The sequence below is a fragment of the Mchenga conophoros genome, linkage group LG11 (genome assembly GCF_057382185.1).
Source record: "Mchenga conophoros isolate Kocher_MC1m ecotype Shallow Benthic linkage group LG11, M_conophoros_male_GT1.1, whole genome shotgun sequence".
Classification (NCBI taxonomy): Eukaryota; Metazoa; Chordata; class Actinopteri; order Cichliformes; family Cichlidae; genus Mchenga; species Mchenga conophoros.
Window position 1 is genome coordinate 22,724,046 of NC_140536.1, and position 24,748 is coordinate 22,748,793.

The 24,748-nt window shown below is 40.6% G+C and overlaps 2 protein-coding genes across 6 annotated transcripts in view; one reads left to right on the forward strand and one right to left on the reverse strand.

The window, feature by feature from the left end:
- The window catches only part of cadm4 (cell adhesion molecule 4), a 163,563-nt gene extending 144,050 nt beyond the window's left edge, over positions 1-19,513 (forward strand). For 3 of the 5 annotated variants that reach the window (XM_085291521.1, XM_085291524.1, XM_085291520.1), the window contains exons 6-9: positions 1,492-1,664; positions 10,528-10,644; positions 16,225-16,353; positions 17,553-19,513. In XM_085291521.1, coding sequence (XP_085147647.1) covers positions 1,492-1,664; positions 10,528-10,644; positions 16,225-16,353; positions 17,553-17,662 — 529 coding nt within the window. In that variant the 3' untranslated portion in view covers positions 17,663-19,513. Of the gene's footprint in view, positions 1-1,491; positions 1,665-10,527; positions 10,645-16,224; positions 16,354-17,324; positions 17,404-17,552 lie in introns of all 5 variants that reach the window. The other 2 variants (XM_085291522.1, XM_085291523.1) reach the window with 2 other exon arrangements.
- Positions 19,514-22,102: 2,589 nt separating this feature from the next.
- Positions 22,103-24,020, reverse strand: LOC146564061 (adenosine receptor A1). The gene is made up of 2 exons (XM_085290349.1): positions 23,653-24,020; positions 22,103-22,952 (listed from the first exon to the last, which is right to left on the reverse strand). Exons 1-2 carry the CDS (start codon positions 24,018-24,020, stop codon positions 22,103-22,105), a joined length of 1,218 nt encoding a protein of 405 aa, XP_085146475.1.
- Positions 24,021-24,748: the final 728 nt, after the last annotated feature.

The window sequence follows — 24,748 nt, forward strand, 5'->3', positions numbered from 1 at the left end:
TGTCCTTGGAAATATTTGATTCAATAACCCATATTTTTATCCCGTGAATTTAATAACAGCATGACTACAATGATTATTAAAGAAGTTATAAATTACATTACTTATTAACTAACTACCATTTCTGTCAAAAGTGCCTCTGAGCTGATCTAAATCTTGAGCAGCCTTATATCCTGTCTTCTTTATTTGACAAGCATAGAAGCATAAAGTAATTATACAATAAAGTTATTTTTATTTGGACAAACAACAAGTTACATGTTAGAGATACAGTGGCCACTAACAGCTAACTAAGGCCAGTCTTTTACCTCGTTCTTCTACTATCAAGGTAAAACCTAAGGGTTAGTCGTCTCTTCAGAAAACATGAACTAAAGTGTGTGATTACTGCATGTAAGCTTATCTTGAGATATCTTTTTTCCACAAGACATCTCTTTTTTCAAACAATACAGCTTGCTTTGTCATTTTGAAACCACATACCAGCAGAGATGCAGAGCAATGATCAGGGAATGCAGGTAGAACGTTTCTGAACTGATAAAAGACATGCAGCTACTCAAAACGTGTATGTCACGGGGACAGCAAGTAGACAAGCCGAGGTCTCGTTCTCCCCAGCCACCTCGTCCAGTTCATCAGGGGAAACACAGGGGCATTCACAGGCTAGAGTGTCCTGGGTCTACCCTAGGGTCTTGAAACACCCCACCTAGGAGGCCCCAGGAGGCATCCTAGTAAGATCACTGAACCACCTCAGCTGGTTCCTTTCAATGTGGAGGAGAGAGGTCTACCCTCAGCCCCCCTCAAATGACTAACCTCCTCATGACATCTCTAAGGCAGAACCCAAACCTCATTCAATGGAAGCTCATTTCTTCCACACATATCTGCAATATCATGCTTTTGGTCACAATACAGAGCTTGTGGCCATAGGTGAGGGTAGATTGAGAGCTTCACTTTAGCACTCAGGTCTCTACCAAACTCCAATCATGATAGCAAATACCACTGCTTGTTGTAGGTATAATAACAAACTGCAAAAATTAGACATCTAAAGCTAAAACCTATAATATTTAAGTTAGAAGATTCCAGCATTCTGGTCAGTTAGGGCATTTGTAGTACATGTATGAATTTCCTTTGGGCAGTCCAGTTTCCTGGGCCAGAGACATGTATGTCAGGTTAATTGGTGACTCTTAAATGTCCATATATGTGAAGATGCTAAGGAATCAGGGTTCCGCCCTCTCCTTAAACTATCAACAGTCTTTGACAGCACTGATTATGTCATTTTACTGACAGATTATGGAACTGGGTGGTACTCAAATGGTTCTCATCAAACGTATCTAACTAGCACTTCAGAACTGCATGTCCTCAACAGGACCACTCATGTGGGTCCCCCGGGGCTCAGTGCTTGGTCCAATTCTGTTTTCTTTATATATGTTAGCCCTGGGTCATCTCCTACCATTGCTATCGCGGTTGACTTTTGATAACTGATTGAAGGTTTCATATTTCTTACAGGCCCAGAAACACTCAGTGGTCCAAGATTAATGACACCTTACCTGAGAGGGCAGAGATTTCTGGCACTACTCTTCAGATTTCCCGTCTTAGCCAATCACACAACGGGACATACCTGTGCCAGGCCCAGAACGACTATGGTCGTGCTGCTGATCATTACACGCTGTTGGTATATGGTGAGTAAAGATCACTAACAGTGAATTTGCTGTCCATTTTCTTAGTTTTAAGACAAGTGCTTGCAAAGTTTGCTCCAGTGGTTCTTTTTATGTCCCTTAAGTTTTAGTACCTGAGGCTGTAGTTAACGGTCCTGAATAATTTTATGTTCAGTGGTTGCTTTGTTAAGCTTCTTATTTCTTTTCTTATTCTTTGATAATATTTTAGAGAAGTCTTTTAAATTGTATTGATTCTTTTATCTTCCCTGAGTATTTGGAGTCTGGCTATACTGTCAGTGGGTAACAAACCCACTACAGCATGATGCTTGTCTCATTTTTCTTTCAGCTTTATTTGTTTTTTTGATTCGGACACAGCAGGAAACCTTTGCTAAGCCTGCTGTGCAATTGATTTCACAGTGCTATTGATTCCACGAGGAGACTAGCATGCACAGATACTAGTCACCAACATTATTATTCTGGCTATCGCTTGTAAAGAAGCAGCTTATTATCTCTACTGTGACCCAATCTTCTCCTCAAGGAATTCAAAATAACTTATCTTCAAGTGCAATAGCTAAAGATACAAGATATTTTGACAACTAATGAATTTCACAGTGCGTAATGACACGGACAAGACAAGGACAGAAGTTGAAACACAGTGTGCAGTGAAAAACCTGTTGGAATTCTTTTCTTGTTGCATGAACAGAGGTTTTAGAGGGGAGGAAGATGCTGGTAAAATGGCTTTGTTATCACGATCTGCAAATAAATTCACTGGTGCTACATTCCCAAAGTGTATGTAGTAACCTGTTCTAGTAAGCAAGCTCACAATACCCGTCTATAGTCTTACAATGGCCCCCAGTAGATTTTAGACTTTGTTTTAAGCACTAAATGGAGAAGATCCAGATTGTTTATCTCAGCTGCTTCTCTAACACACTGCTGAGATGTATACTACTAGGAAGTTCAACAAAGCCAGGCTGGCTTAACAAAACCCCAAATCGCAGTTGGAGCTGGTATCACAACAGCGCGATGGGCATTTCACGCGTCACAAGAGTCCACTTCCACACAACGTGATCTTTGAGAATGCCTCCTACTAGATATTATAAGGTGATGATGATAAAACAGTGATATAAATCTATAAACAATATAAAAAAATCTAACAGTCAATCGCAACACTGTCACAAATAAAACAAGAGATTAATGCTGCAGAAAAATCAATAAGCTTGGAATTAAGTGCGCAGAGTGAAAAAACAAAGAGCAAGTTAATTATTTTATCGCCACGTGTGCTTTCAATGTTGCTGTCTGTTTCTAACGTGACAGCCACGCTTTAGAGCTCAAGAAAATATAAACTGGATGCAATAAAATATTAAAGGTTACCATTCCACAGCCTAATAATGGAGATGTGGAAATTGCTTTGGTTTATCGACAGATCAAAGTGGAATTCATTCTATTGATGTGTTTTCTGTGTTCTGGTAGCTGCAGTTTCATCAGTGTAAAACAGACTTAACAGTACATTAGAATCAAGTATACAAACATTTATACATTTATTCATACCAACTGAATATATGCACATTCGAGCGACAAAGCGATGCGGCACCTGGGTTGCTGTAACTTTACAGCAGGGCTTCATGTATGATGTTAGTAAGGCGTGGCTTAAGAACTTGCACATATGAAAAAAAGGGAGAATCTATGTTGCACTTAAAACATGCTGTATATATAAGAATCAGTGTGAAAACGTCTCTTTTCACAGATTTTAAACCCAAACTCTGATTTTAAACTCAACACAGCTCACTTACCAGTTAGCGCTGTTAGCATTCTGTGATTGCAGGTTCAGAGTTTCTTAGCTATTGCACACAAGATTGAAGACTGTGGAGTGCGATGTGACCCCTGTGTCCAAAGCAAATGTCTCCCAAGTGAGACAAATGAAGAGACTTTGACTTTGATAAGCCTACATACTACATACTAAAACCATGAAATTAAGATGTTATATTTTTTTTAAACTGGAACTCTTTTAAAAAATCAGCTAAAGACTTATTTGTTTATGTAGCGTTTCTGTTTTATTCGATCTTATTGATAATGCCTGCTTTAATTATCAGCTTTTGTTTCTTCTGTTTTATTCTGTGTTTTTGTTGCTCTTTACTATATTTAAAACTTCTGTTATTTTTTGTGATTATTTCTAGTTTTTATGTAATTCTATTTTGTTTTACAGCACTTTGTAACTCTGTCTCTGAAAAGTAATTTATAAAAAACATATTTGTTACTAATCCACTTACTTGCTATGCTAGTCCTTATTTTCAGTAATAAGGACTGTGCGTGTGCGTGTGTGTATGTATATATATATATATATATATACACATACATATATCACATTACACTGTTAGATGTTCAGCACGGCCAAATTTCCAGATAATGAGGTAAGCATAAGTCCAATTAATCCCTTTGAGCTGAAACCTCAGGCATCAGATTGCTCTAAATGTTTGGTTTCAGCTACTTGTGGCTCTGTATCATATCAGTGAGAGCTGATATCCTTATTAGGGTCATTTGTAACCACAGCTCTGAGCGAAAGCACATCACTTTCCTACCTCTGTTTGTGAGGGGCAGCTGATCAAATGAAAGGGTGACTTGAAGGGAGGGTGGCGAAGAGGAATTAAAACAGCTTCACCAAGGCTCAAAATAAATAAGCATATTTTTTTTACATGTGTAAATGTTGCTAGCAGAGTTCAATCATACAACTGTGGAAATGAACACAGCAGTTATCCCTTATTAATAAAAGGCGATGCTAGCGATGCCGCTTGCAACATCACATGAATATCTCGCACCACTTCTTTTCAGGAAATATGACAAATTGGCTAAACTTTCTCTCTGGCTTAGAAGTACATTTGAAAAGAATATGTTTAAAGTTGTGTGATCCAAGAGAGTAAGAACTCTGTAAAACTTGCAATCAAATAAGGACAAAACAAGATTTGTGAAATTTTAACAAGACTGCAGCAGTAGGGCTGAATTGTAAAGCAAGCTCGTCATTAGCGGCTTATATGGATTCATATCCAATGCATTTGTGGTTTGACCTAATTACGTGCACACCACTGTCACTCAGTAGGTTTGCCCTTTTGATCTAACCCCCCACTCCCCCACTGGCAGCTCCTGTCATGTCATTCTAGCACCTGGTTTGAAGATCAGAAGCAGTGGGAAGAATGAAGGGGGCTGAGACATCATATCTTATGTAACATTCTTAGGTTGCTTTTAGTTAGCGCACCCTCGTCTATCTATCTTTCTCACTGTTGCACTAGCCATCGCTTTCTTTTCCACACCGAGTGCACTTTTGTACAATAATCAGATGACACACGTAATGGCAGCTTTCCACAGACATCACGGGTGGCAACACTGGCAAGATGAAAGATGACATCACCACCAGCTCTCCTTTCTCTCGCACTTATTCTTTCTTTCGTTCTCTCTGTTTCTCTATTCAAAAAGGTTAGACATGTCGAGCTTTGATGTGTGTTGCCACCACTGTAGAAAATGTTCTGTCTTTTTCCACTTCACCATTTCCTTAGCAGTCGTCTCCATTTATTTTCCTCTGTGGCATTTTTTCCTCAAATTTCATCATTTATCTTCTTTATTTAATGTCGTTGCTCTGTGCTGCTTGTTAATTTGACATATCGCTCTTTTTTTTCTTATCCTTTCGTTTTGTGAATAAAATGATACTTTCAGATCAAGGAATCTGGCCTCAATAAAAATCCATAAAAGACAGGAAATCCTCATAAACAACATAAGCCTAGCTTCAGCTCCTTTGTGCTGCACCATAGATTTTCAGCAATCAGCTTCTTAAGTCCTCTCGGTGTGCCCCGTATCAGTGGTAGGTTGCTGTACTTCAAAAAAAAAAAAAAATGTAGTCACCCACTGGGCAGATTGTTTTAAACCTTATCTCAAAGAGCTCAGAGTTGTTGATGCAACCATCATATTAATCTGTAGGCAACTGAAAGTCGCACTTGATTTTCCCGAATGTCACAACTAATAATCCAGCTAATATGGTGAAAATTATTTCTTGAGAAATGTCAAACGTATCCATTGAATTCAAGCTCTAATGTTTTCGGTAATATGTGTGTCTTTGTAAATGCCGCAGAACTTAAATGCACGCTTTACTATACATTTGTATTGATGTAAATAAGCCACCAAGGATGATTTAACATAGTGCTGGTGACATGCTAGCTTCTGAAAACTAAATGAAAGTCGCCAATCACTAATAAAATTGATGGGATTTAATGCTATAAAACACAAGATGAATCATAACTCCAACATTTTACGCAGCATGTGCTTTCTTTCATTCCAGCACCCACATTGTTTAAGTAGGTGTCATCATCTGTTTCTTTCATTCAAATAATGATTAACTTATTTTGTAGCGAGGATCTTCACTTCTTCCCAAAGCATTATGCAGATCAAAAGAAATGCAGTTTTACTGGTGTATTGATGTAGTCGCATGCTTTACCTTTTCAATCTCTCTGAGGTTATTTTCTTTTTTCTGTTTGAAACACTCTTGTTATTCACCTTTTCCCATTATAACTTGCTGTATTCTGTTCCTCAATGTCATTTTTTCCTTGTGCTTTCAACTGTTCTCACCTTTTTAGCACTTCCTGTCCACTTCCTTTTCCTGTCCCTGCTCTTCAAACACCATCACTATTTCTCACTTGGCCACCGGTCTGCCCCTTATTCTAGGTTCAGCTGCAGTTCAGTCTCTTTACCGAAGAAGGCCTTGCTCTCTGAGAAGGCGACACGGAGCAAACTGGGTGTAAAGTAGTGAGAAGTTGGATTGGGGGAACGGGGGTAGGGGGGTGTGATGGAGAAATGAATAGGGGGAGATGAAGGACGATGGAGGTTGAATGCAGGTTAACATTCAGTACCACGGCTTGTCAAATACACGAAATGTCAGTTTAGCTGGCTCCCAGCCTTCCCACAGGGAATCCCTGGGTGCACTGGAGGAGGAAATGCAGGCAAAGAGGGGATGATGGAAGATGTGTGTTATAAGGTATGAGTCAGCAGAAATGAAACCATTCTGTTACAGGTGCAAAGAAACTTGTTCATCTCTATGTCTCATTTTGTGTCAACCGTCCCTCTGCGAGAATTACCTGCCATCAGGGTCTGCAGCCTGAGCTTAAACTCAGGCAAAAGGGCTTCAGATTTGTCGCAGGTGCTTTAAGTGCTGTCACTTTACAAAGAGAGGCAGGTTTAATGCTAGCCAAGGAGAATCGTGAGTGAGAGGTGGGAAACTCTCCAAGGGCCTTGGTTGTGCAAAGACATGATGCATTGAAGCTGAGCTTTATTGGACGAGTCACACATTCCTACCGCATATTACTCTGTGTGTGTTATTGAATTTTTATTCCTGTATACATGCATGTTTATGATTTAAGAGCGAGGTTTCTCAGAGTGCCCGGGGACCAATCAGAGGGCTAGGTAGCATTATATGGGCTGCACATTCATTCCTCCACAGTTTATGGCTATTTTCACACATGGTCTTCATCTCTGACCTTATATAGATATTACCCAAAATAGGTGTGAGCACAGATGTACTAAATCACAGTTCATGTGAGTCCACAGTGATCAAGGAAGCACCTTACCCAAGACAAACTGAGTATTTCAAGTATTAGAGCTAATGTTGCTTGTGGGTGCTTTTAACTCTTTTATTCTAGTGTTCATAACACACAAACACGTTTCTGTCTTCCTAATAGGACAGAGGGTGCTGGTTTGAAAGCTAGAAACCAGCACAAAAACGATTTACTGAAATTAAATGAAGAAATTAATCACCAACATAAACCACTATCCTCTAAACAGACACATTAAAACGTTAACTACCCGTGTGTGATGTCTGCATTTTTCTGTTATGGCTCTTAATTCATGCTGATTTCCTTAATTGACACACTTTAAGAAGCCTTGATTTAGAGAGAGTGAGATATTTCCTGTTGCTGTGCATGTAGGTGTGTGAACAAATTAAAACAATGAAATTAACTTTCTGCAGCATTCAGGAGGCCACTATTGATGTAAATGTGAGAAATTTCGAAAGAATGAGAAAGCAAAGGCACACGCACACAAACACACAGTCTCGGAGCGAGTATCTGTAAAATCCTAAAAGGATGTGGCCTCTGTTGGGTGTTTCATCTCTGTGCCACCATTGTTAAGTAGAAATTGGATTTTTTTTTTTTATGTGTATGCGCAAAGATGCATGAGCATGTGAGTGCCTGTGACGGGGAGGAGAATGTTGTTGATTGTCTGGTGAAAGCCCAAAGGGCTTCCTTATGTAATTGAACTTAGTTGCTGCACTCAGATGAATCGCCAAGCCAATAAAACCTATTAGAATTGAATTGCATGAGAGAGTGTGCAAGATGGAGAGAGAGAGAAATGTCTCTCTCCATCTTGGGGAAATAAGTATTATAGTTTTCATATACTTAACACATGTGCATGCACGTGTATGCATGTGAGGGTGCTCGTTTCTGTGAAATACAGAAAGAAGCGAACAGTGGGAAGAATGCAAACTGGAAACTGATTTACAGAAAGTTGCATGGAAAGCAAAGCAAGGGACAAAAAGATGAAAGGGTGGGTACACGGTGAGATAGAGAAGGATATTAGGTGACCAGGGATTAGTCTGTCTCCTCGACTGTTGTAATGAGCCGTCAGGGTAATTGGAATGAAAAAAAAAACAGACCTCCACTTAATGAAGAGAGACTTTCAAAAAAAATAGAATGAGAAGGAAAGTGTAAAAAGGTTAGAGGCAGGGGGCCGAAGAAGCTAGACTGAGATAAAGCCGAGTCGTTTTAGTTTTAAAAAAGAAAAGCTTCAGTGCTATTTTCTTTCACTTGTGACAATGCACCTGACATCCAAGTAAATTTTCTATGAGTTTTCAGGTAATCAGTGTCGACCTTTATGGTCACAGTAGTGGACCTTCGACCAATGTCTAAGCACTCAGTGCGCTAAAAGATAACTGGCTAGACAAGCAGTGCTTTGGGCTAAGCCCTTAAAATAAAGAACACTGAACATGAAAGAATAACAGGGCTCATCCAAAATGGTGGTACCGTATCCTCAGGCGCACTACTGTGAGACTGAGATACGAGGAGAAACGTCATTATCGCAAGTGCCGCCTCATCCATCCCTCGAAATAACATGGGCTGTGTGCCTGATTGGCAGGCGTATAGTGTTAATGAATAACAATATGATGTGGGGGAAAAAGGACGCTATCGGCCAAGAGAACGACAGCTGTATGGCATTCTCCTTAATTAAGTTGAAGAGAGGCAGTGAGGGAACGCAGTCACAGAGGAATGAAACCAGAGAGCCAGCTGAGGCAGCCAAATGAAGGGAAGTGGAGAAGTGGACAAAATGGGTTGGGGAGCGAGGGTGAGGGAAAAAAAGAGTTTTGTTGATAAAGAAAGAAGAAAAGATGAGTGAGACTGAAAAAAATAAGAAAAAAGTTTAAAATAGTGAGCGGGGAACATTTATTTTTTCATGATAGTCAAAAGAAATTAATCAGCGACCAGTTAATTGGTGCAGTGACCTCAGCAATTAATCTTCCGCTCTTAGGCTCAAATGAAATCTACATGCATCCACACACACATACAAAAGCATATAACATACAGCAACTCATACACTAAAGAGAGATTTAAGTAAATTCTATTTTCTATCAAATTCGATTTGTTCCACTCTCCATTTTACTTTATTTTTCCCGCAGATAACTCTTCATCTTTTGCACAAAATACATTATGCATCATGTAAGTCACGAACACAAGAGAACACCAAGGCTAGTCTTGAAGAAAGGGAAAAAAGGCAGTAGTGGGGGAGGTATTGTGCTGACATAAGAGGAGTGCAAAAAGAGATTGATGATCTCAGGGCCGGTGGGAGAAAGAGAGAAGAGACAGAGGAATACTTACCAATAAATTACTCCTGAACAGAAAGGGCAGCTTGTGTGCATGTGTGTGTGCAATTAGGCATTTGTGTATAAGGACATGTACACTGAGTATGCGTGTTTTCATGCACAAGTGCATTTTCCTCTATTACAAAATAACTTCAGTGTGTGTGTGTGTGTGTGTGTGTGTGTGTGTGTGTGTGTGTGTGTGTGTGTGTGTGTGTGTGTGTGTGTGTGTGTGTGTGTGTGTGTGTGCCCTACACTGAGCACATAGACTTCCTTGCATGTTGCAGTTTTATATAAATTGTCTGATGAAGTGGCGTATTATTCATTCTGAAAGTGCTGATGCACACACACTCACGCCACCATCTCCCTTTTAGTTCTTGTCAGCCATTATTTTTTATCTTTAACAGCACTGAACTTGTCTTTTTCTACCTCTCTACCTACCATTGTGTCTTAGCCATTGATTTGGAGAATGTGTCAAGATCCAAGCTATTGTTCAGCATTGAATGAGACATTCCCTGCATGGCACTGTTCTATTGGGAATGCATCTGTCACAGACAATGTCTCTGTCTCTCCTGCCATTGTACCATAGAAAATGTGTCAGTGATAGAGAATGTGTTCCTATATATTCCAATTGCTTCACAGATGAATGCCAGTCTGCCAGGTGTAATTCTCATCAGCTGCCACTTTAAAGCATGTTTTTCACATCATGAGCATCTTTAACCTCCTTAGCTGGTATATAACCTGCCAAAGAACATTGGTAATGTGTTTGTTTATCACTTTTCATGGGTCAGAATATATTTCTTCTTGAAATCTGCATACATTTTGGGGGAAAATGATTACTAATGTTGATATTTTAGTGTTTGAAACAACTGCAGCCACAGAAACGAAAGAAGCATGTGTCATGTTTTACATCCAGTACTAACTTTACTACAAAACACCTTTTAAAATGTCCCTCTGTGTTGTATTTGTATGTCTGTGTTTATCCCATTCCCTGTCTGCCTGTAGATAATGTGTCTGTCACTACCATGGTCCCTTCCACTCCTACTCCTACCACCCCACCAATCACCTCCCATTCTACCACCCCAACCCTCCTACCACCCACCTTGGCCCTGGATCCAGAAGGTAACACACATGCATATCTTTCTTTTCTGGCTTTGCTGCACCCCAATGGGAAAACAGATAACTATGACCTGCAAGGAAGAGATCACATCTGGGTTAGCCTAATTCTTTTCTCCAAAATGACTATACTTAAGTTTAGGGTTTTTTTTTCTAGCTTACCTTTTAAAATTTATTATGGATTTACTACAGAAAATTTTTTGTATTTTTAAACATGGAGCCAAAGAACAGTATAATTAGTAGACTATAATCCCTTTGAGCAGTTGTCCACATCAAAGTAGCAGTACTTGTTGTTGCCACTGAAAGCCTCATGCTTTCTATACATTCTATCTCTTTCATTGTGGCCATTACTAAGGTGTTCAAGTGGATTGTCATTTAATTGCAGGATTTCAGCCCTATTCATTGTCCCTCCACATTTCCCATGGCACTGTGATGCAGTGCTACATGGATTACACTGAAGACTTTTCACAGTTACGGGTTACCATTCTTTTTGTCCCATAATTTAAGCTAAACTGCCAAAAAAAAAATATATATATATACACACACACACACACACACACACACACACACACACACACACACACACATTATAAATATATATAAAATGTATTCACAAATGTAGATAGAAGACAGAGTGCCTAATCTCTCTTGGGTTTCTCCCTAGTCGTTCTTGTGACCCAGCTCTTGCAGGTCATAGTCGCTGCATCTCTCGCCCTGTCATTTCCTTCTCTCCAATGGTGTCCTCCACCGCCCTACCTATACTCCACCTCCCTCCACTCACACATGCAGTCGCACACACTGTACTGCTGCAACCTTCCTTTGCCCTGCATCCACATGAGCGACCCGCCTGCAGACGCTTGGGTATGCACCATGCGCAACCATCTATTCTCTCTTCTCTCATCACTAGCTCTTTGATGCTCCCCCCGACATGCGCTCATTGCCCAGTCAGCATTTTTACACGTGTGTGTGTGTGTGTGTGTGTGTGTGTGTGTGTGTGTGTGTGTGTGTGGCCTAAGCAGGATTCCATGGTGCTGTTTTTTTTACCGTTAATGAATCTGCATTAACAGTTAGCAACACACCTAGTTTTAAGCTGACTAATGTTAGCCTATGGCAGGATCAGAAGGTGCTACACAAACCTTTATCTGCTTATACACACACAGACTCACAAATGTACATCAAAAGAGAGAAGGAGAGCATGAAAGTAGAAAAGATCAGGGATCCAGGTGTTTGTAATCATATTTGCTCAGATGAGTGTTACGCTGCAGCTATAAGCATGGTTGCTGTGTGCATATTTATAACTGCACACTCTCATTCAGTACGCCGTATCTTTTTTCGTCTACAGAATCTAATTATCTCATTCACTCACAAAAGCACATGCTCACTGTTTTCGTCCTGCTTTCCACACCTTCAGCTCCTCTCTGTCTGCTCTCTGTTTTTTTTAAAAGGAAAGATGAAGCAAAGAGAACAGGAGCATTCTTCTTGTTCTGCTGTTGCCTCTGTCACTATCCGTGACAGGTAGAGGTTGTTCACCTGCTGGGCATGTGTGGAGATGTCATAAAGGGTCTTAAGAAAGTTTCTATTTGGACAGTTTTGTGGATGTTTATTCAATGTGGTGTATCATAAGGACTCCTTAGGGAAACAACTATTTTTTTTAGTCAGTCATTTCCCGTGGTGCTTTGGGCCACTGAGGATTAACAACATATTTTTGGAGATAAAGACAGATCTCTTGAGTATACCTGTTTTTTCTTTTGTTTTGCTTTTCTTTGGCTCCTAAGAAATATTCCTTATTCTCACTGTGTGTCCTCAAATAACTAATATTCATTTAAGTAATAAATATAGATGCAAGTCTTTTGTCATCCACAAAACCAGAAAAGTGATGCAAGTTGCTCAGTAAGACATTTGTCCAAGAGATGCATGTAGAGAAAGGATTTTTTTTTAAGTCATTGATCCTCAGTTTTCTCCTTTCTCTTCTTTTCTTTCACCTCTCCCACAAGTCTCTCTTCTTCTGCTGATATCTATCTGTTAGCACTGTATTAATGATTCATGTTTTAATTCCGCTCTATCAAGGTTCAAGATCTGCATCAATAACTCTGTGTCCTTGCATTCTGTTGGCTTTACCAGCTCTTACACTGACTCAGCCCATCAAAAGGCTTTTGTTATCGCCCGCAACTCAGACACAAGTCCAGACTCAAAGACATATGTTTTATTAATTTTTTCACAACAACAAAGAACGAGACAACACAGACAAAGCAAGACAGAGATGCATGGGCTTCATCTGCAACACTTATGAGTTATATTTTATACATGCTAGTAATACCATGTCAAAGAGCAGACAAAAACTATTTCTGTGATTCATTTGCAATATGCCACTAAAAGCATCAGCAGGATTAAAAGAAGTTGCATTTGGAGTCCAGTGGATGGTGTAATGGTATGTTGTGATAATATGACACAAGTACATATTTATGAACTAAAAAAGTCTTATACCACTAAATAGAGTATACCCATGAGAGGATATTCATCATAGACATAAATCCATACATTCACTGGTGATTTTGTTAGGTACACCTGTCCAACTCCTTGTTTTAGCATCTAATCAGACAATCACACAGCAGTAGCACAATTAATTTAGGCATTCTAGACATGATCTAGACAACCTGCTGAATGAAAGAGAGCATGAAAATGGAGAAGAAAGGTGATTTGAGTGACTTTGATCATGGTTGGTGGTGCCAAATAGGCTGGTCTGAGTATTTCAGAAACCACCGACTGGGATTTTCACACACAATCATCTCTAGGGTTCACAGAGAATCATCCAAAAAAGAGAAAATATCTTTCTGAGAAAATGCCTTATTGGTGCCAGAGGTCAAAGGAGAATGGCCAGAGTGCATCAAGAGGACAGGAACTCAATAGTAACCCAAATAACTACCTGTTACAACGAAGGTGTGCAGAAGAGCGTCTCTGAATGCACAACACATACAACCTTGAAGCAGATGGGCTAAAGCAGAAGAAGTGGTTCCCACTGGGTGTAATTCCTACCAGCTACAATTTGGCATGTCTGATGAGTCTCGATTTCTGCTGCGACAGAATGTGGTGTAAGCATGGATCCAACCTGTCTCGTATCAGTGGCTCAGTCTCCTGGTGTAGTGGTTTAATGGAGTGTGGAATATTTCTTTAAAACAACTTGGGCCCAGTAGTACCAAATGAACATGTTTAAACACCAAAGCCTATCTGAGTATTGTTGCTGACCAACTCCATCCCTTTATGACCACTGTGTCACCACCTTCTGATGTTTCTGATGCATCCAGCAGTACACCATACCATGTCACAAAGCTCAAATCATCTCCCTAAGTCCACTGTACTCAAATGGCCTGCCCAGTCACGGGATCTTAATCCAATAGATCATAACCCAAAATATCTATGGAACGTTTTTAGCACCCAGTTGAATCTATGCCATAAGAATTAAAGACAGTTCTTAAAGAAAACCAATTCAACCAAGTACTAGCAAGGTGTACCTAACAAAGTGTTGGGTGTATTAATGTATGTACTAAAAATGGAAAAATGAAAGAGTAAGTGGTTATTAACTTTGACATGAATATGCATAGGTTCCTTAACATATGACATCTACATACAAACAAAAAGTACCTTGCCTGTGTGTGTGTGTGTGTGTGTGGGGGGGGGGGTCAGAGTGTGACCCCATTAATGACTTCCCTAAACCTGCTGGTCTGGAAGTCCAACAGTTCATCTAAACAAAAGGCACTTAGCCTAAAACAGATATAGCCACGTTTATCCTACCATAAAACAATAAAACAAGGTACGACCTCTTCCCATGCTCCCAGGATGTAGGTGTGCATTCCAATGCACACCAAGCCTTTGCAGCCTGCTAAAGATCACACATCCTATCACTACACAATTGATTATACACCTCTAAGCATATATGGTTAAATATTTCTAAGCATAAATGACAATCAACAATACAAAACCTAACACACTCCTAGCTTATTTTGCTTTATTATGTTCTGTAAAAATGCAACAGCACATAGGTTCATTAGTGCTCAAAACTAAAAAATGTTTCTTTGTGCCAATGTGGGAGTCAGGGGGCCTTTTCTCCATCCAGTGAAGAACAATTCACATCCTTGCAAGAAGCACACATTTAAAGTTAGCTCTCTGGTGGATAATTAGAGCTGTCCTGTAAATTCAGGAGAAACAAGGCTGATTCCAATTATCTTAATTCTCTCTATCTCTGCATCTGTGCATGTAAATACCTGAGTGTCTTTTTTTGTTGTTGTTTTGCCAGGATGTACTACTGAAATTGTATAAAGACACACATAAACACAATCATTTCCTTTGGGTTTAGCTAAATGATCTGCAACAGGTGCAACTAACAATAAAGCTTTTGACTTTTGAGTAATCTTAATTTTGACAAACTGCTTAAAGGGCAACACGGTGGCACGGTGGTTAGCACTGTTGCCGCACAGCAAGAAGGTCCTGAGTTCAATTCCACCATCAGGCCGGGGTCTTTCTGTGTGGAGTTTGCATGTTCTCCCCGTGTCTGCGTGGGTTCCCTCCGGGTACTCCGGCTTCCTCCCACCGTCCAAAGACATGCAGCTTGTGGGGATAGGTTAATTGGATAACCCAAATTGTCACTAGGTGTGAATGTGCAAATGAATGTGAGTGCGAATGGTTGTTTGTCCCTGTGTGTTAGCCTTGCGACAGACTGGCGACCTGTCCAGGGTGTACCCCGCCTCTCGCCCTATGACAGCTGGGATAGGCTCCAGTGCCCCCCGCGACCCTGAAAAGGATAAGCGGAAGCGAATGGATGGAATGGATGGATGCTTAAAGGGGAGCATGACATCTCAGAGCACTAATCGTGTGTGTGTGTGTGAGAGAGAGAGAGTGTGTGTGACTTAACAAATTCTTCTATTTTCATTTTCTGTCATTTGACTGTTTGATTGATTGACCGATCAGATATCAAATGACAAATCTTTTCAATACTAACATGCACTTCTTTCATCATTTCTCATTTTAGCCGTCATTATTTCTTACCACAACTGCAACTTTATACTGCAAATTTTCACATAATTTGTCTTTTTCCAGGTTTTGAGCTCACTTAACTCATTTTGCGGTGAAATGTTTGGTTTCATTTCTGACGACTGCACTGCTTGAGGTGTAAACACAGTTTCTCTCATTCAAAATGCATTGTACTCTTGACAGGTTCCTGAATGGAGTGGTTTTGCAGTGGCTGACATAGGCTACTTATTCCTTTATTCAGTCTCCTCATTTCTTCACCCTTTTCTCACTCATTTTGACTGTCTGGCATTCTGTGGAGTGAGTGGGGGGGTTATGAAAGGTGATAATGCAAGTTCGGCTGAAGATATCGACTTCGCTTTTCTCGTGTCTTGCTCCCTCTTCCAAGCTGATGGAATGTGCTGCCTTTCTTTCTCTTTTATCTCGCCTGCTTTCATTTTTGATCCATTTCTCTCTTTTTTTCCCCTCAGTTTCTTTGCCAGCACTTTTCTTTTCCTTTTTCTCAACATTTCCCTTTATGCAGTCTACCCACACACACTATTTGTCTTTCTTGCTCTTCCTCAGATCCTGGTGCAGTGGTGGAGACTCACAGTGCAGTACCCTACGCAGTGATAGGTGGTGTTTTGGCGCTGCTGGTTTTCACTGTCATCTGTGTCCTCATTGTCACCATCTGGTGCTCTGTCCGACAGAAAGGTAATCCACAGACACACTCAAATTCACATATCAGGTGACACAAAAGTTACTCTCACAAGCATACCTCACATTTTTGGGAATCGGGGTATTTTATCAAATTTCCACAGGCATGTTTTCTCATTTCTCAACTTTCTGACTTAACGCGCTGTGAAAATATTATTGGATTCTAGTTACACTCAGAGTCTGTGAAACTCTGTGTAAAATTGTCAGCAGAAAGCATGCAGGACAGGATGCTCCTCTCCAGCCAGGCACTGTCTGTGATAAACAACCTTGGAAGAGAAAAGGTTGGGTGGGAAATGTAGGTGTGGTCCCCAGTGTTTTATGACTACATGTTAGTGTATCAAGGCTCATCTATTAAAGCAGAGTCGCCGCGTTCCCTATCTTTTTAAGTGCCCTCTGTTGGCAGCCACGTACTATGCACTAAAGCTGCCAAGAAATGATCTAGGAATAGTGCAGCAGGCTGCGACCAGGGTAACTTACCCTATGGCTAGACACACCGTCAGTCAACAGTCAGTATGGCTTGACCGCCAATCAGCATGAAGACAGGACCATTACAACCAATCAGTGTTGAGACAGGGTATTAGGGCTTCGTCTTGGTCCCTTGTGACTGTCAACATGCCAGTCAACCTCTGTGGTGCAACGAATAAGGATGTCAGTCACCCGTGGAGTGAAGGGACACTCCAGCATGAAGATGACTTGAGTGGTTCTTGCTCTCTACAAGTTGTACTACACAGATTCATTAATCATACAGACCTGAGGGGTGGTAAAATGAGTTTAATGGGTTTTCTGAGTGACGCAAACGTGCCATTGTTCTCTTGCACCTAACTTTCCCTCCACCCTTTTCTGCCAATCTCTCTTCCCTCCCTGTCTTTTATTCTCTATTATCTTCTATTATCCTCCCTCTATTACCTCCTCTCCTTGTGACTCTTCTATTCACGCATCCATTCGCCAACTCTGATTTCTGCTGGTAGGCTCATACCGTACACGAGAGCCAATTCTTGCCTGGTATTGACCTAACAATCAGTTAACTAATGAATTAATCAGTCAAAGGTATGCTACGGAGTAATATTAGCACTGACTGGTTTGATTTTGCTGCATGGCACTACAATGATCATGACGCTTTGCCGCCTAACCTTCCCCCTACAATCTCCCTCTTGTCCTCTCTCTCTCTGTCCCCTGCTCTCTTTCTGTTCACTCAGGTTCCTATCTTACCCATGAGGCCAGTGGGTTGGATGAACATGGTGAAGTGCAAGAGGCCTTCCTCAATGGGAACGACGCCAGCCAGGGCAAGAAGGAGTACCTACTGTAGCCCTTCTCCTTCCCTATTCCCTTTTCTTCTGACCTCATACCCTTTCCCCCTTCCTGTCCTTGTGTCCCACCTTATATACAGTATACACACACACGCACGCACACACACACAAACACAAAATACAATGCGCCATAAGAGGCAGCCTTCTGAAAACGACTGTATACAGATACCGCACACAGCCAATCCATCCTGTTCCAGTCCACTCCATATACATCCTGTAAACAGACATAAACTAGGAGACAGACTGAGAAAAGAGAGCCTCTAGACCCACCAGCCATTAACGACTGTGCCATATACTGTAAGCTGGAGAAACTGGGGAAAATATAGGGAGTGAGAAAGGGAGAGAGGGTGAGGCCACAGAGTTAGGTGAATGTAGACAAAAGCGAAATGATGCCATAATTATTTTGATTGAGAGGGAAACGGGGAGCACAAAGAAAACCGGCACTCTGCCTGTGCAGCCGCCAAAGTGGAAAGGGAATTAGAGGCAGATGACTGCTATAATTCCCCGCCTGGAGAATAGAAGAATCCATTTCACAAAGCTCAATTTTTTAACTGACGGAGACAGTGGGAGCACTGTGTGAGAAGGGAGAGAGGACAAAGGGGAGAGAGAGAGAGTTGACCAGGAGCTTCTGAGTGCTTGATGCTTGAAAATGGATTTTTTTTTTTTAAATTGCCAAACCATCTTGGCTACACAGCTTAGCTAATATATAATTCCCTAACAAAACTAAACTGAGTCCCAGGAAGTATCCATACTTTATGAACAAACTAACTGTCCTGTTTTGCTATCCTTGTTGGGTGGCCTGCCAATTTGTAAAAAGAAAAAAAAAAGAAGCATCTTTTAGTGTTATTTTTCCCCTCTCACTGCGACAGTGGAGGAAATGTGGTCCTCTTTTAATTTGCTTTGCGTTCACCTGTTACAATCCTCTCCCCTTACTCGTATATCTCTCGTTGTCTCTGTATGTCTCTCCCTCTATCACTTCTTCTTTGTTGGCTCCTAATAATGAAAGGATTAGTATTGGGCTGCGTTCCTGAGAAAGAAGAAAGGAATATGACTTGCTAAGGCATTAAAGAAAAGTATAATTATTTTAGAATGTCATTAAGAGGATAAAAAGGTTTAAAACTCTTAATAAGAGGGCCAAGAAGAATCAGAGTGAAAGGACTGAACGAGAGAGTAAAATAGAAGGCTTTTTTCCCTGAATGCTCAAACACATATGCAGATACATGCACACATTCATACGTACAGTAAAACACGTTGACAGTATACATATCTCTGAATTCCTTGTTTGTATAAAAAAGAACTTCGACATAAATTAAATTAAACTTTTAAGAAATAAGAAAACAGTTTACTACTGAAACGCATTATGAGCAACTATACTAACACAGAATACTAGCCTATAGAGGTGCAAAGCCGAACAAACTACTGTCCAGTGATCTTTAAAGAAAATGAAGAAAAGAATAAAAAAAAAACATTTGTCTTTATGAGAAACCAGAGGTCTTATTGATTTTCTATTAATTATTATTATTATTTGAACAATTATGATTGTTGTTACTGTTATTATTATTGCCGTTGTTATTATTATACTTGTAAATGTTAAAGAAATGTACACTTCCCATGGTTTGTTTTGGTTCTACTGTAGAGAAATTGCTGTCATTTTTCACTCTTTTCCTCTTATCTTTCCTCTCTTTCCCAGTCTTTCTCTCTCTTTGTCTCCTGTGCCTAGTTGTCTCTTCTCCTGTCTTTCACTCTTGTTGATTTTACCGTCCATGTGTCATTGTTGATATATAGCTAACTATTTCTTTATAGGGGAAAGATACAAAGCACGACAAAATAAAAAAAGAATCCAAAAATAACTTCGGGTATCAGACTGTTTTTTTTTTTTTCTTTTTGGGAGAGGCTGGGGGCGAAGGGTGTTTACTGCATAATTAGCTGGTACTGATTTTGAAATCCTGTGAATGCAGAACAGGAGATGTAGCATATGATTAGATCAATGGGGAATAGTGGCGTTATAGGTGGGAAGATAAAGATGAAGGCAGCGGAGCCGGTTAAAACTGGCAGCTCTTTCAGAATAAACAAAACAGATGCTTGTGTGGCAGTGCTAATGAATCATGAGAGCAGATAGCAGGCAAGAAAAGGTGACAGGAGGGTTGATTCAGACGCACGCAGAAAAATATGACTCTGCCATTAACTTTCACGCAATCAATACCCGATTCTGTCGGGAAGCACTCAACATGTCCATCTGTGTGCAGGGCTAGATTTGAAAGCTGCTGGAGGTCGCAGGGTGATAGATCGATGTGTTTTCTTCTATCGATGGCAAAGCTCCTTGGTCGCCTGTCATAAAGACAGATTGTCAAACGGCAATCAAAGTAATGGACTTGCCAGGCGCTACCAGCATGAGTTGACACTCTGGCCAGCAAACAATTCAGTCGAAACTAGACATATCTTGAGTTTATGATGACGCAACAGTACCACTGGAAGCGCTTACTATCAAACTCACTGTGGTCGATGAGTAATAAAACTGAGAATATTGCCCCTTTTTTATGTCTTAAAAAACAGAAGTGTGTGTCCTTCAAACAAAGGTTTCATCTGTTTGTTTTCCTGTGGGATACACAGCACTCAGTCTGGTTGTCTTTGTTGGTTGTTTGATGCTGATATTTCTGCTCGTCCTCACAGAGGGGAGAAAGAAAAAATAAAACTCTACAAAAAGTAAACTTTTTAGTTCACAGTTGTGTTTGCGTTCCCCTATAGAGTCCTCATAATCACACGGAAATTCACAGCATTGACTGTTGGCTGGGTAGGCTTTCTGGGAAACTAGGCTGGACATACTTATAACACAATTCATATGGTATTTCTGAAAGCAATACGACCACCACTGTGATCGTGGAGGGTGATTATCAAATCGAAAAACATAAAAATCGAAAAAGTGGAAAGTAACAAGCCATCAGTTCTTAATCCATAATTCTATTTATGGCACGCAGTGAATGTACCAAAATATGGCTAATAATATGACAGGAAAAAGTATGAATAACTCATATAGCTTTTCTCTGACGTTGGTTTCACAAATTAATCCCCTGGAACGGGTTCACATCAGAGAATTTCCCATTTGTGAGAGTCATATTTCATTTTTACAATTTGCAGCTAATATTTGACTTCAGTTCAAAAGGAAAAAAAGTAATTTTATTTTACTGCCAACATGCATGATTGTATCAGTCCTTTCTCTTTGGTTTCACCAGCGACCCTAGCATGGCAAAGAGGTGACAGAGTAGCTTGAAGCGCAGGTTACTGAAGTTTCCAAGCTGCGTATAATCAGGAAGTAGGGAGCTTCCAAGCAGGCAAAACAATTGAATATGCACCTGTGCCAGGGAAGCTGGAGAAATTTAATTCTTCACTGAGTGATATTTTTTTACCCCAGACTTTACTACATTTCTTTGTCAATAATGTGTTCCAGGGAAAGGTGTTTTTTTTTTTTTTTGCAATGACATGAAGCATACCAGTCTGTGTATTTTCTGAATACATTAAGATAAAACTGAAAGTGCTGAAGGATTTGAAAAGTGAGAAAATGAATAAAAAATAGGCACAAGGTCTATAGAAAGCTGGAGAGACAGAGCAGGACTATGATCATGAGAAACAGGGGGGAAATGTAAATTAGGGTGACCATATTTTGATTTCCAAAAAAGAGAACACTTGGCCCAGCCAAGAAAAACTTCAATAATGAATGGTGAAATAAAAAATGTCATATAGGTTTTTACAAGTCAACAAGTGCAAAAAAGAGGACAGTTGGTCACCCTAATGTAAATGGCATGTTCACTGTCATACATATGTCCTATGCAGAGGGAGATGGATTGCTACTGTTTTCTCCATCACTGATTTCTTAATACTAACATGCTTCAAGATGAACAATCCAATTAGTGTGAATAAGGACCTTTTTATTACAAGAGAGAATCGTATTGTATTTACAAGTTTAATCAAAGCAGCCATGAAAATTGTGTCATAACCAGGTTAATTATGTTTTCCTTACACTCCCACCTTCTCTCTAGACCACTACTGAAGGTTTAATTAAATGCTGTCACTCATATATCTACATTACTGGTGGTTGGCTTAGTAGAGATTTAAAGCAGGCTTAGAATAAGACCCATAGGAAGAGCAGTCAAAGAAAACAGACATCTGTGATCAGGATAGTAGTTATCACCTAGAGACTTAATTTTCTCACTGACATTTGGTGTGGGACCTGATAATTAACTGGCCTGATCATTTGCTAGTTATGCATTATGTGTGTATACAAGGTTGCAGATTGCTTAAAAGCCAGCAACAAACAGAAATATGCCACATTTCTTCAGTCCACAGGTCATTTGTTTCCAATACTAACTATTTTTTACGCACACGAAACATGGAGGGAATGTTGCTCTATCTGCTGTGAACAATAGCCCAGATCTTCCAAGAATTTAGACCTCTGGGCACACTTTGGCTTTAAGGGAGTGTTTGGCTGAAGACCATGGAGCTGCCTGCATCGCCTCACACAGTGCTATACGTACAGATTTCCCTCTGGACTGGGCTACTGCAGGTGGAAGGTTGGTAACAGTTAGAGGGAATGATGCCTGTTCTCCCCCCATGTGTTTCCTAGGAGGAGTGAAAAGGATCTGGGGCACAAGACTGTAGAGCTGGAAGAGGAACAAGGCAAATATACGAACCCAGTGAGGAACATAAGTACTCGGGGTAAAAAGCAGGAGAGTGTGGATAATGTGGAGTGGCAGGCACAGCAGAACTAAAAGGGAGAGGGAGAGGGCCAGGGAGCGGGCCAAGCAGGAGTCATGTTTTGGGGGATCTGCATGACTAAAAGGAGTCTTCCTCTGCTTCATGCATAGCAGGTCAATGTAAATGGCCAGGAGCCAAAGCAAGGGGAGGATAAATGCCGTCATCCCGTGAACATAGACCAAGAATTGGGGACTGAGAATAGTGTCAGGAGCACAGAGTGTCCAGTGGCTGCTGTGAATCTCAGCATAGGTAAAGTTGCTCATGTCCTCCACATAAAATTTTGACAAGAAGCCTCCGTATGGAAGGTACTTCCCAATGACTTTGACGTCATACTTAGGGGGTGGGGAAGAGGTAAGATGGGGTGAAGAAGTTGTCCAGTTACCATCCAACTCAAGACCCACTGTGCCTGGGTCCGTACTGCTCGTGCTGGCGTTGAGGACATCTGTGCCGATGAACTGAGCAAAGGAGGAGAGAACAGAGGCCACCCAGCACAACAGAACTACACCCAGAGTTCGCTGACGAGTGACCACTGTGGAGTATCTGGCATCCAAAGACATGAAAAACAACAACAACATATTAGCGTGGAGTTAATACTGAGACTCAATAGTACTTGATAAGAAATTAGGACATCACCAAGATGATTGTTCCTAACTGACTCCTGTCTACCACCAACTCCAAAAATACAAAATGGCACGCCGTACATCTTTGAAGAAAGTATTTTCAGTCTAAAATGAATTTCTGATTTTCCATTCAAGTCCGAATTTGTGGGTCACTGTCAATCAAACATCTAAGAGCCTTGGAGCCAATTGATATTTACTCACCATCACTCACATCGCATCACAAGCAGTTCGCAATAAGAACATCTTTATGAGCACTGAACAAACAGGTTGTTTTACTACATACAAAGGTGTGCCTTGACTTTTTTTTCCCCCTTTTGCACTTATATTGATTTCTTTCTCTCATTTTTGCTAAAAGCATGCTTACAAATCTTGGTTGACTCTTGCCACCCACATATTCACCCTTTCCCACACATATACAAAAATGTATTAAACCACTCTTTTCATTTTTGAAGTTTTATTTTACTTTGAAAATGAGTCTTATATAAGAAATGTCTGCTTTTGTGTATTTTTTGTTGTGTGTGTGTGTGCGTGTGTGTGTGTGTGTGTGTCTGCTTAAACTTTGAAACTGAAATTGAAAACTTGTGTCCTTTTTCCTCTACTGATCAAACTGTTACGCTCACCTGTCTGCCAAACGATGGTATAGGTGGGTGTCCAGGGTAAGCAGTACCAACAGGAACATTGTAAACTGCCTGACCATCATAGGGCAACACACAAGGGTTATGCAGGTGTACAAACACTGGGAGCTTCGCAGGTTGAGTAACACGTTCAGAGGGAGTCCTGCTGCACCTCCTATGGCTCCGACGCAACCCAGACACAGTCGAAGACAGCATGAAACACTCCCAGGCTGGGGCCTGGCAATCTGGGATCCGTCTTGGACATCAGCCATCGTGCCCTTGCTGGTGACTGCCATGCAAAGCCGCACGCTCACCACAATTATAGATAAAGATAACATGCATTGGCATAGGGAATACAGCCACGTGAACTCCATGTCTGAGGACAAGTTTTAAGAAGACAAAGAAACAAAAATTTGTGTTTTTACAATTTTGAAAACAAAACAAAACAAAACACTGATGATAATGATGTGGGCAAACATAAATTCAAGAAAATACATATTGATGCTTTCTATGCAAATAAAACCTCCTACTCTACCTGTCACCTCTGCCCTGTGTTCCCATGTGGTTATTGGAGCCAAGACGGCTCCTGGAGCATCGCTTTGACTTGAATTGTAAAAGCGATGGTCAAACACACAGAGAAAGACAAAGAATAGAGGGAAAATAAATGAGAAAGGAGTGACAACGGATGGAGGAAATTGTAAGGTTAAGCAGTGGATTGTGGGTCAGAATACAAAAAACACTCAGCAGAGGGAGAAAAGTACAGTTGTAGAAGGATTTAGAATGTGATGCAAGTTTGTGCTAGGGGCAGAGAAGCAGGCAGAAAGGGAGTAGATATTTTGATAGGTATTGGAGAGCTGTAAACGTGTCTGGAGAGTGAAAAGGTCAGACCAGACCAGACTTGACAGAACTTCTCCATGTAGGATGTGAGCACCATGCAAACACATGACAACAAGCACCAAGCTGGGTGGCAACATAGAGTTACACGCTATGTTTTCTCATACCTTGTTCCAATGTTTAATGCACCTCTTTTCTCCCTCTGGCCCACCATATTTCATTCACAGACACATACTTCTTGAAGCACAAACAGTGCTAGACATTTATG

Coding starts and splice junctions, on each gene's coding strand:
- LOC146564061 (XM_085290349.1), bottom strand. CDS start 24,020: ATGGAGTTCACGTGGCTGTATTCCCTATGCCAATGCATGTTATCTTTA. Junction 22,953..23,652: donor TACCATCGTTTGGCAGACAG/GTGAGCGTAACA, acceptor TTTGGATGCCAG/ATACTCCACAGTGGTCACTC.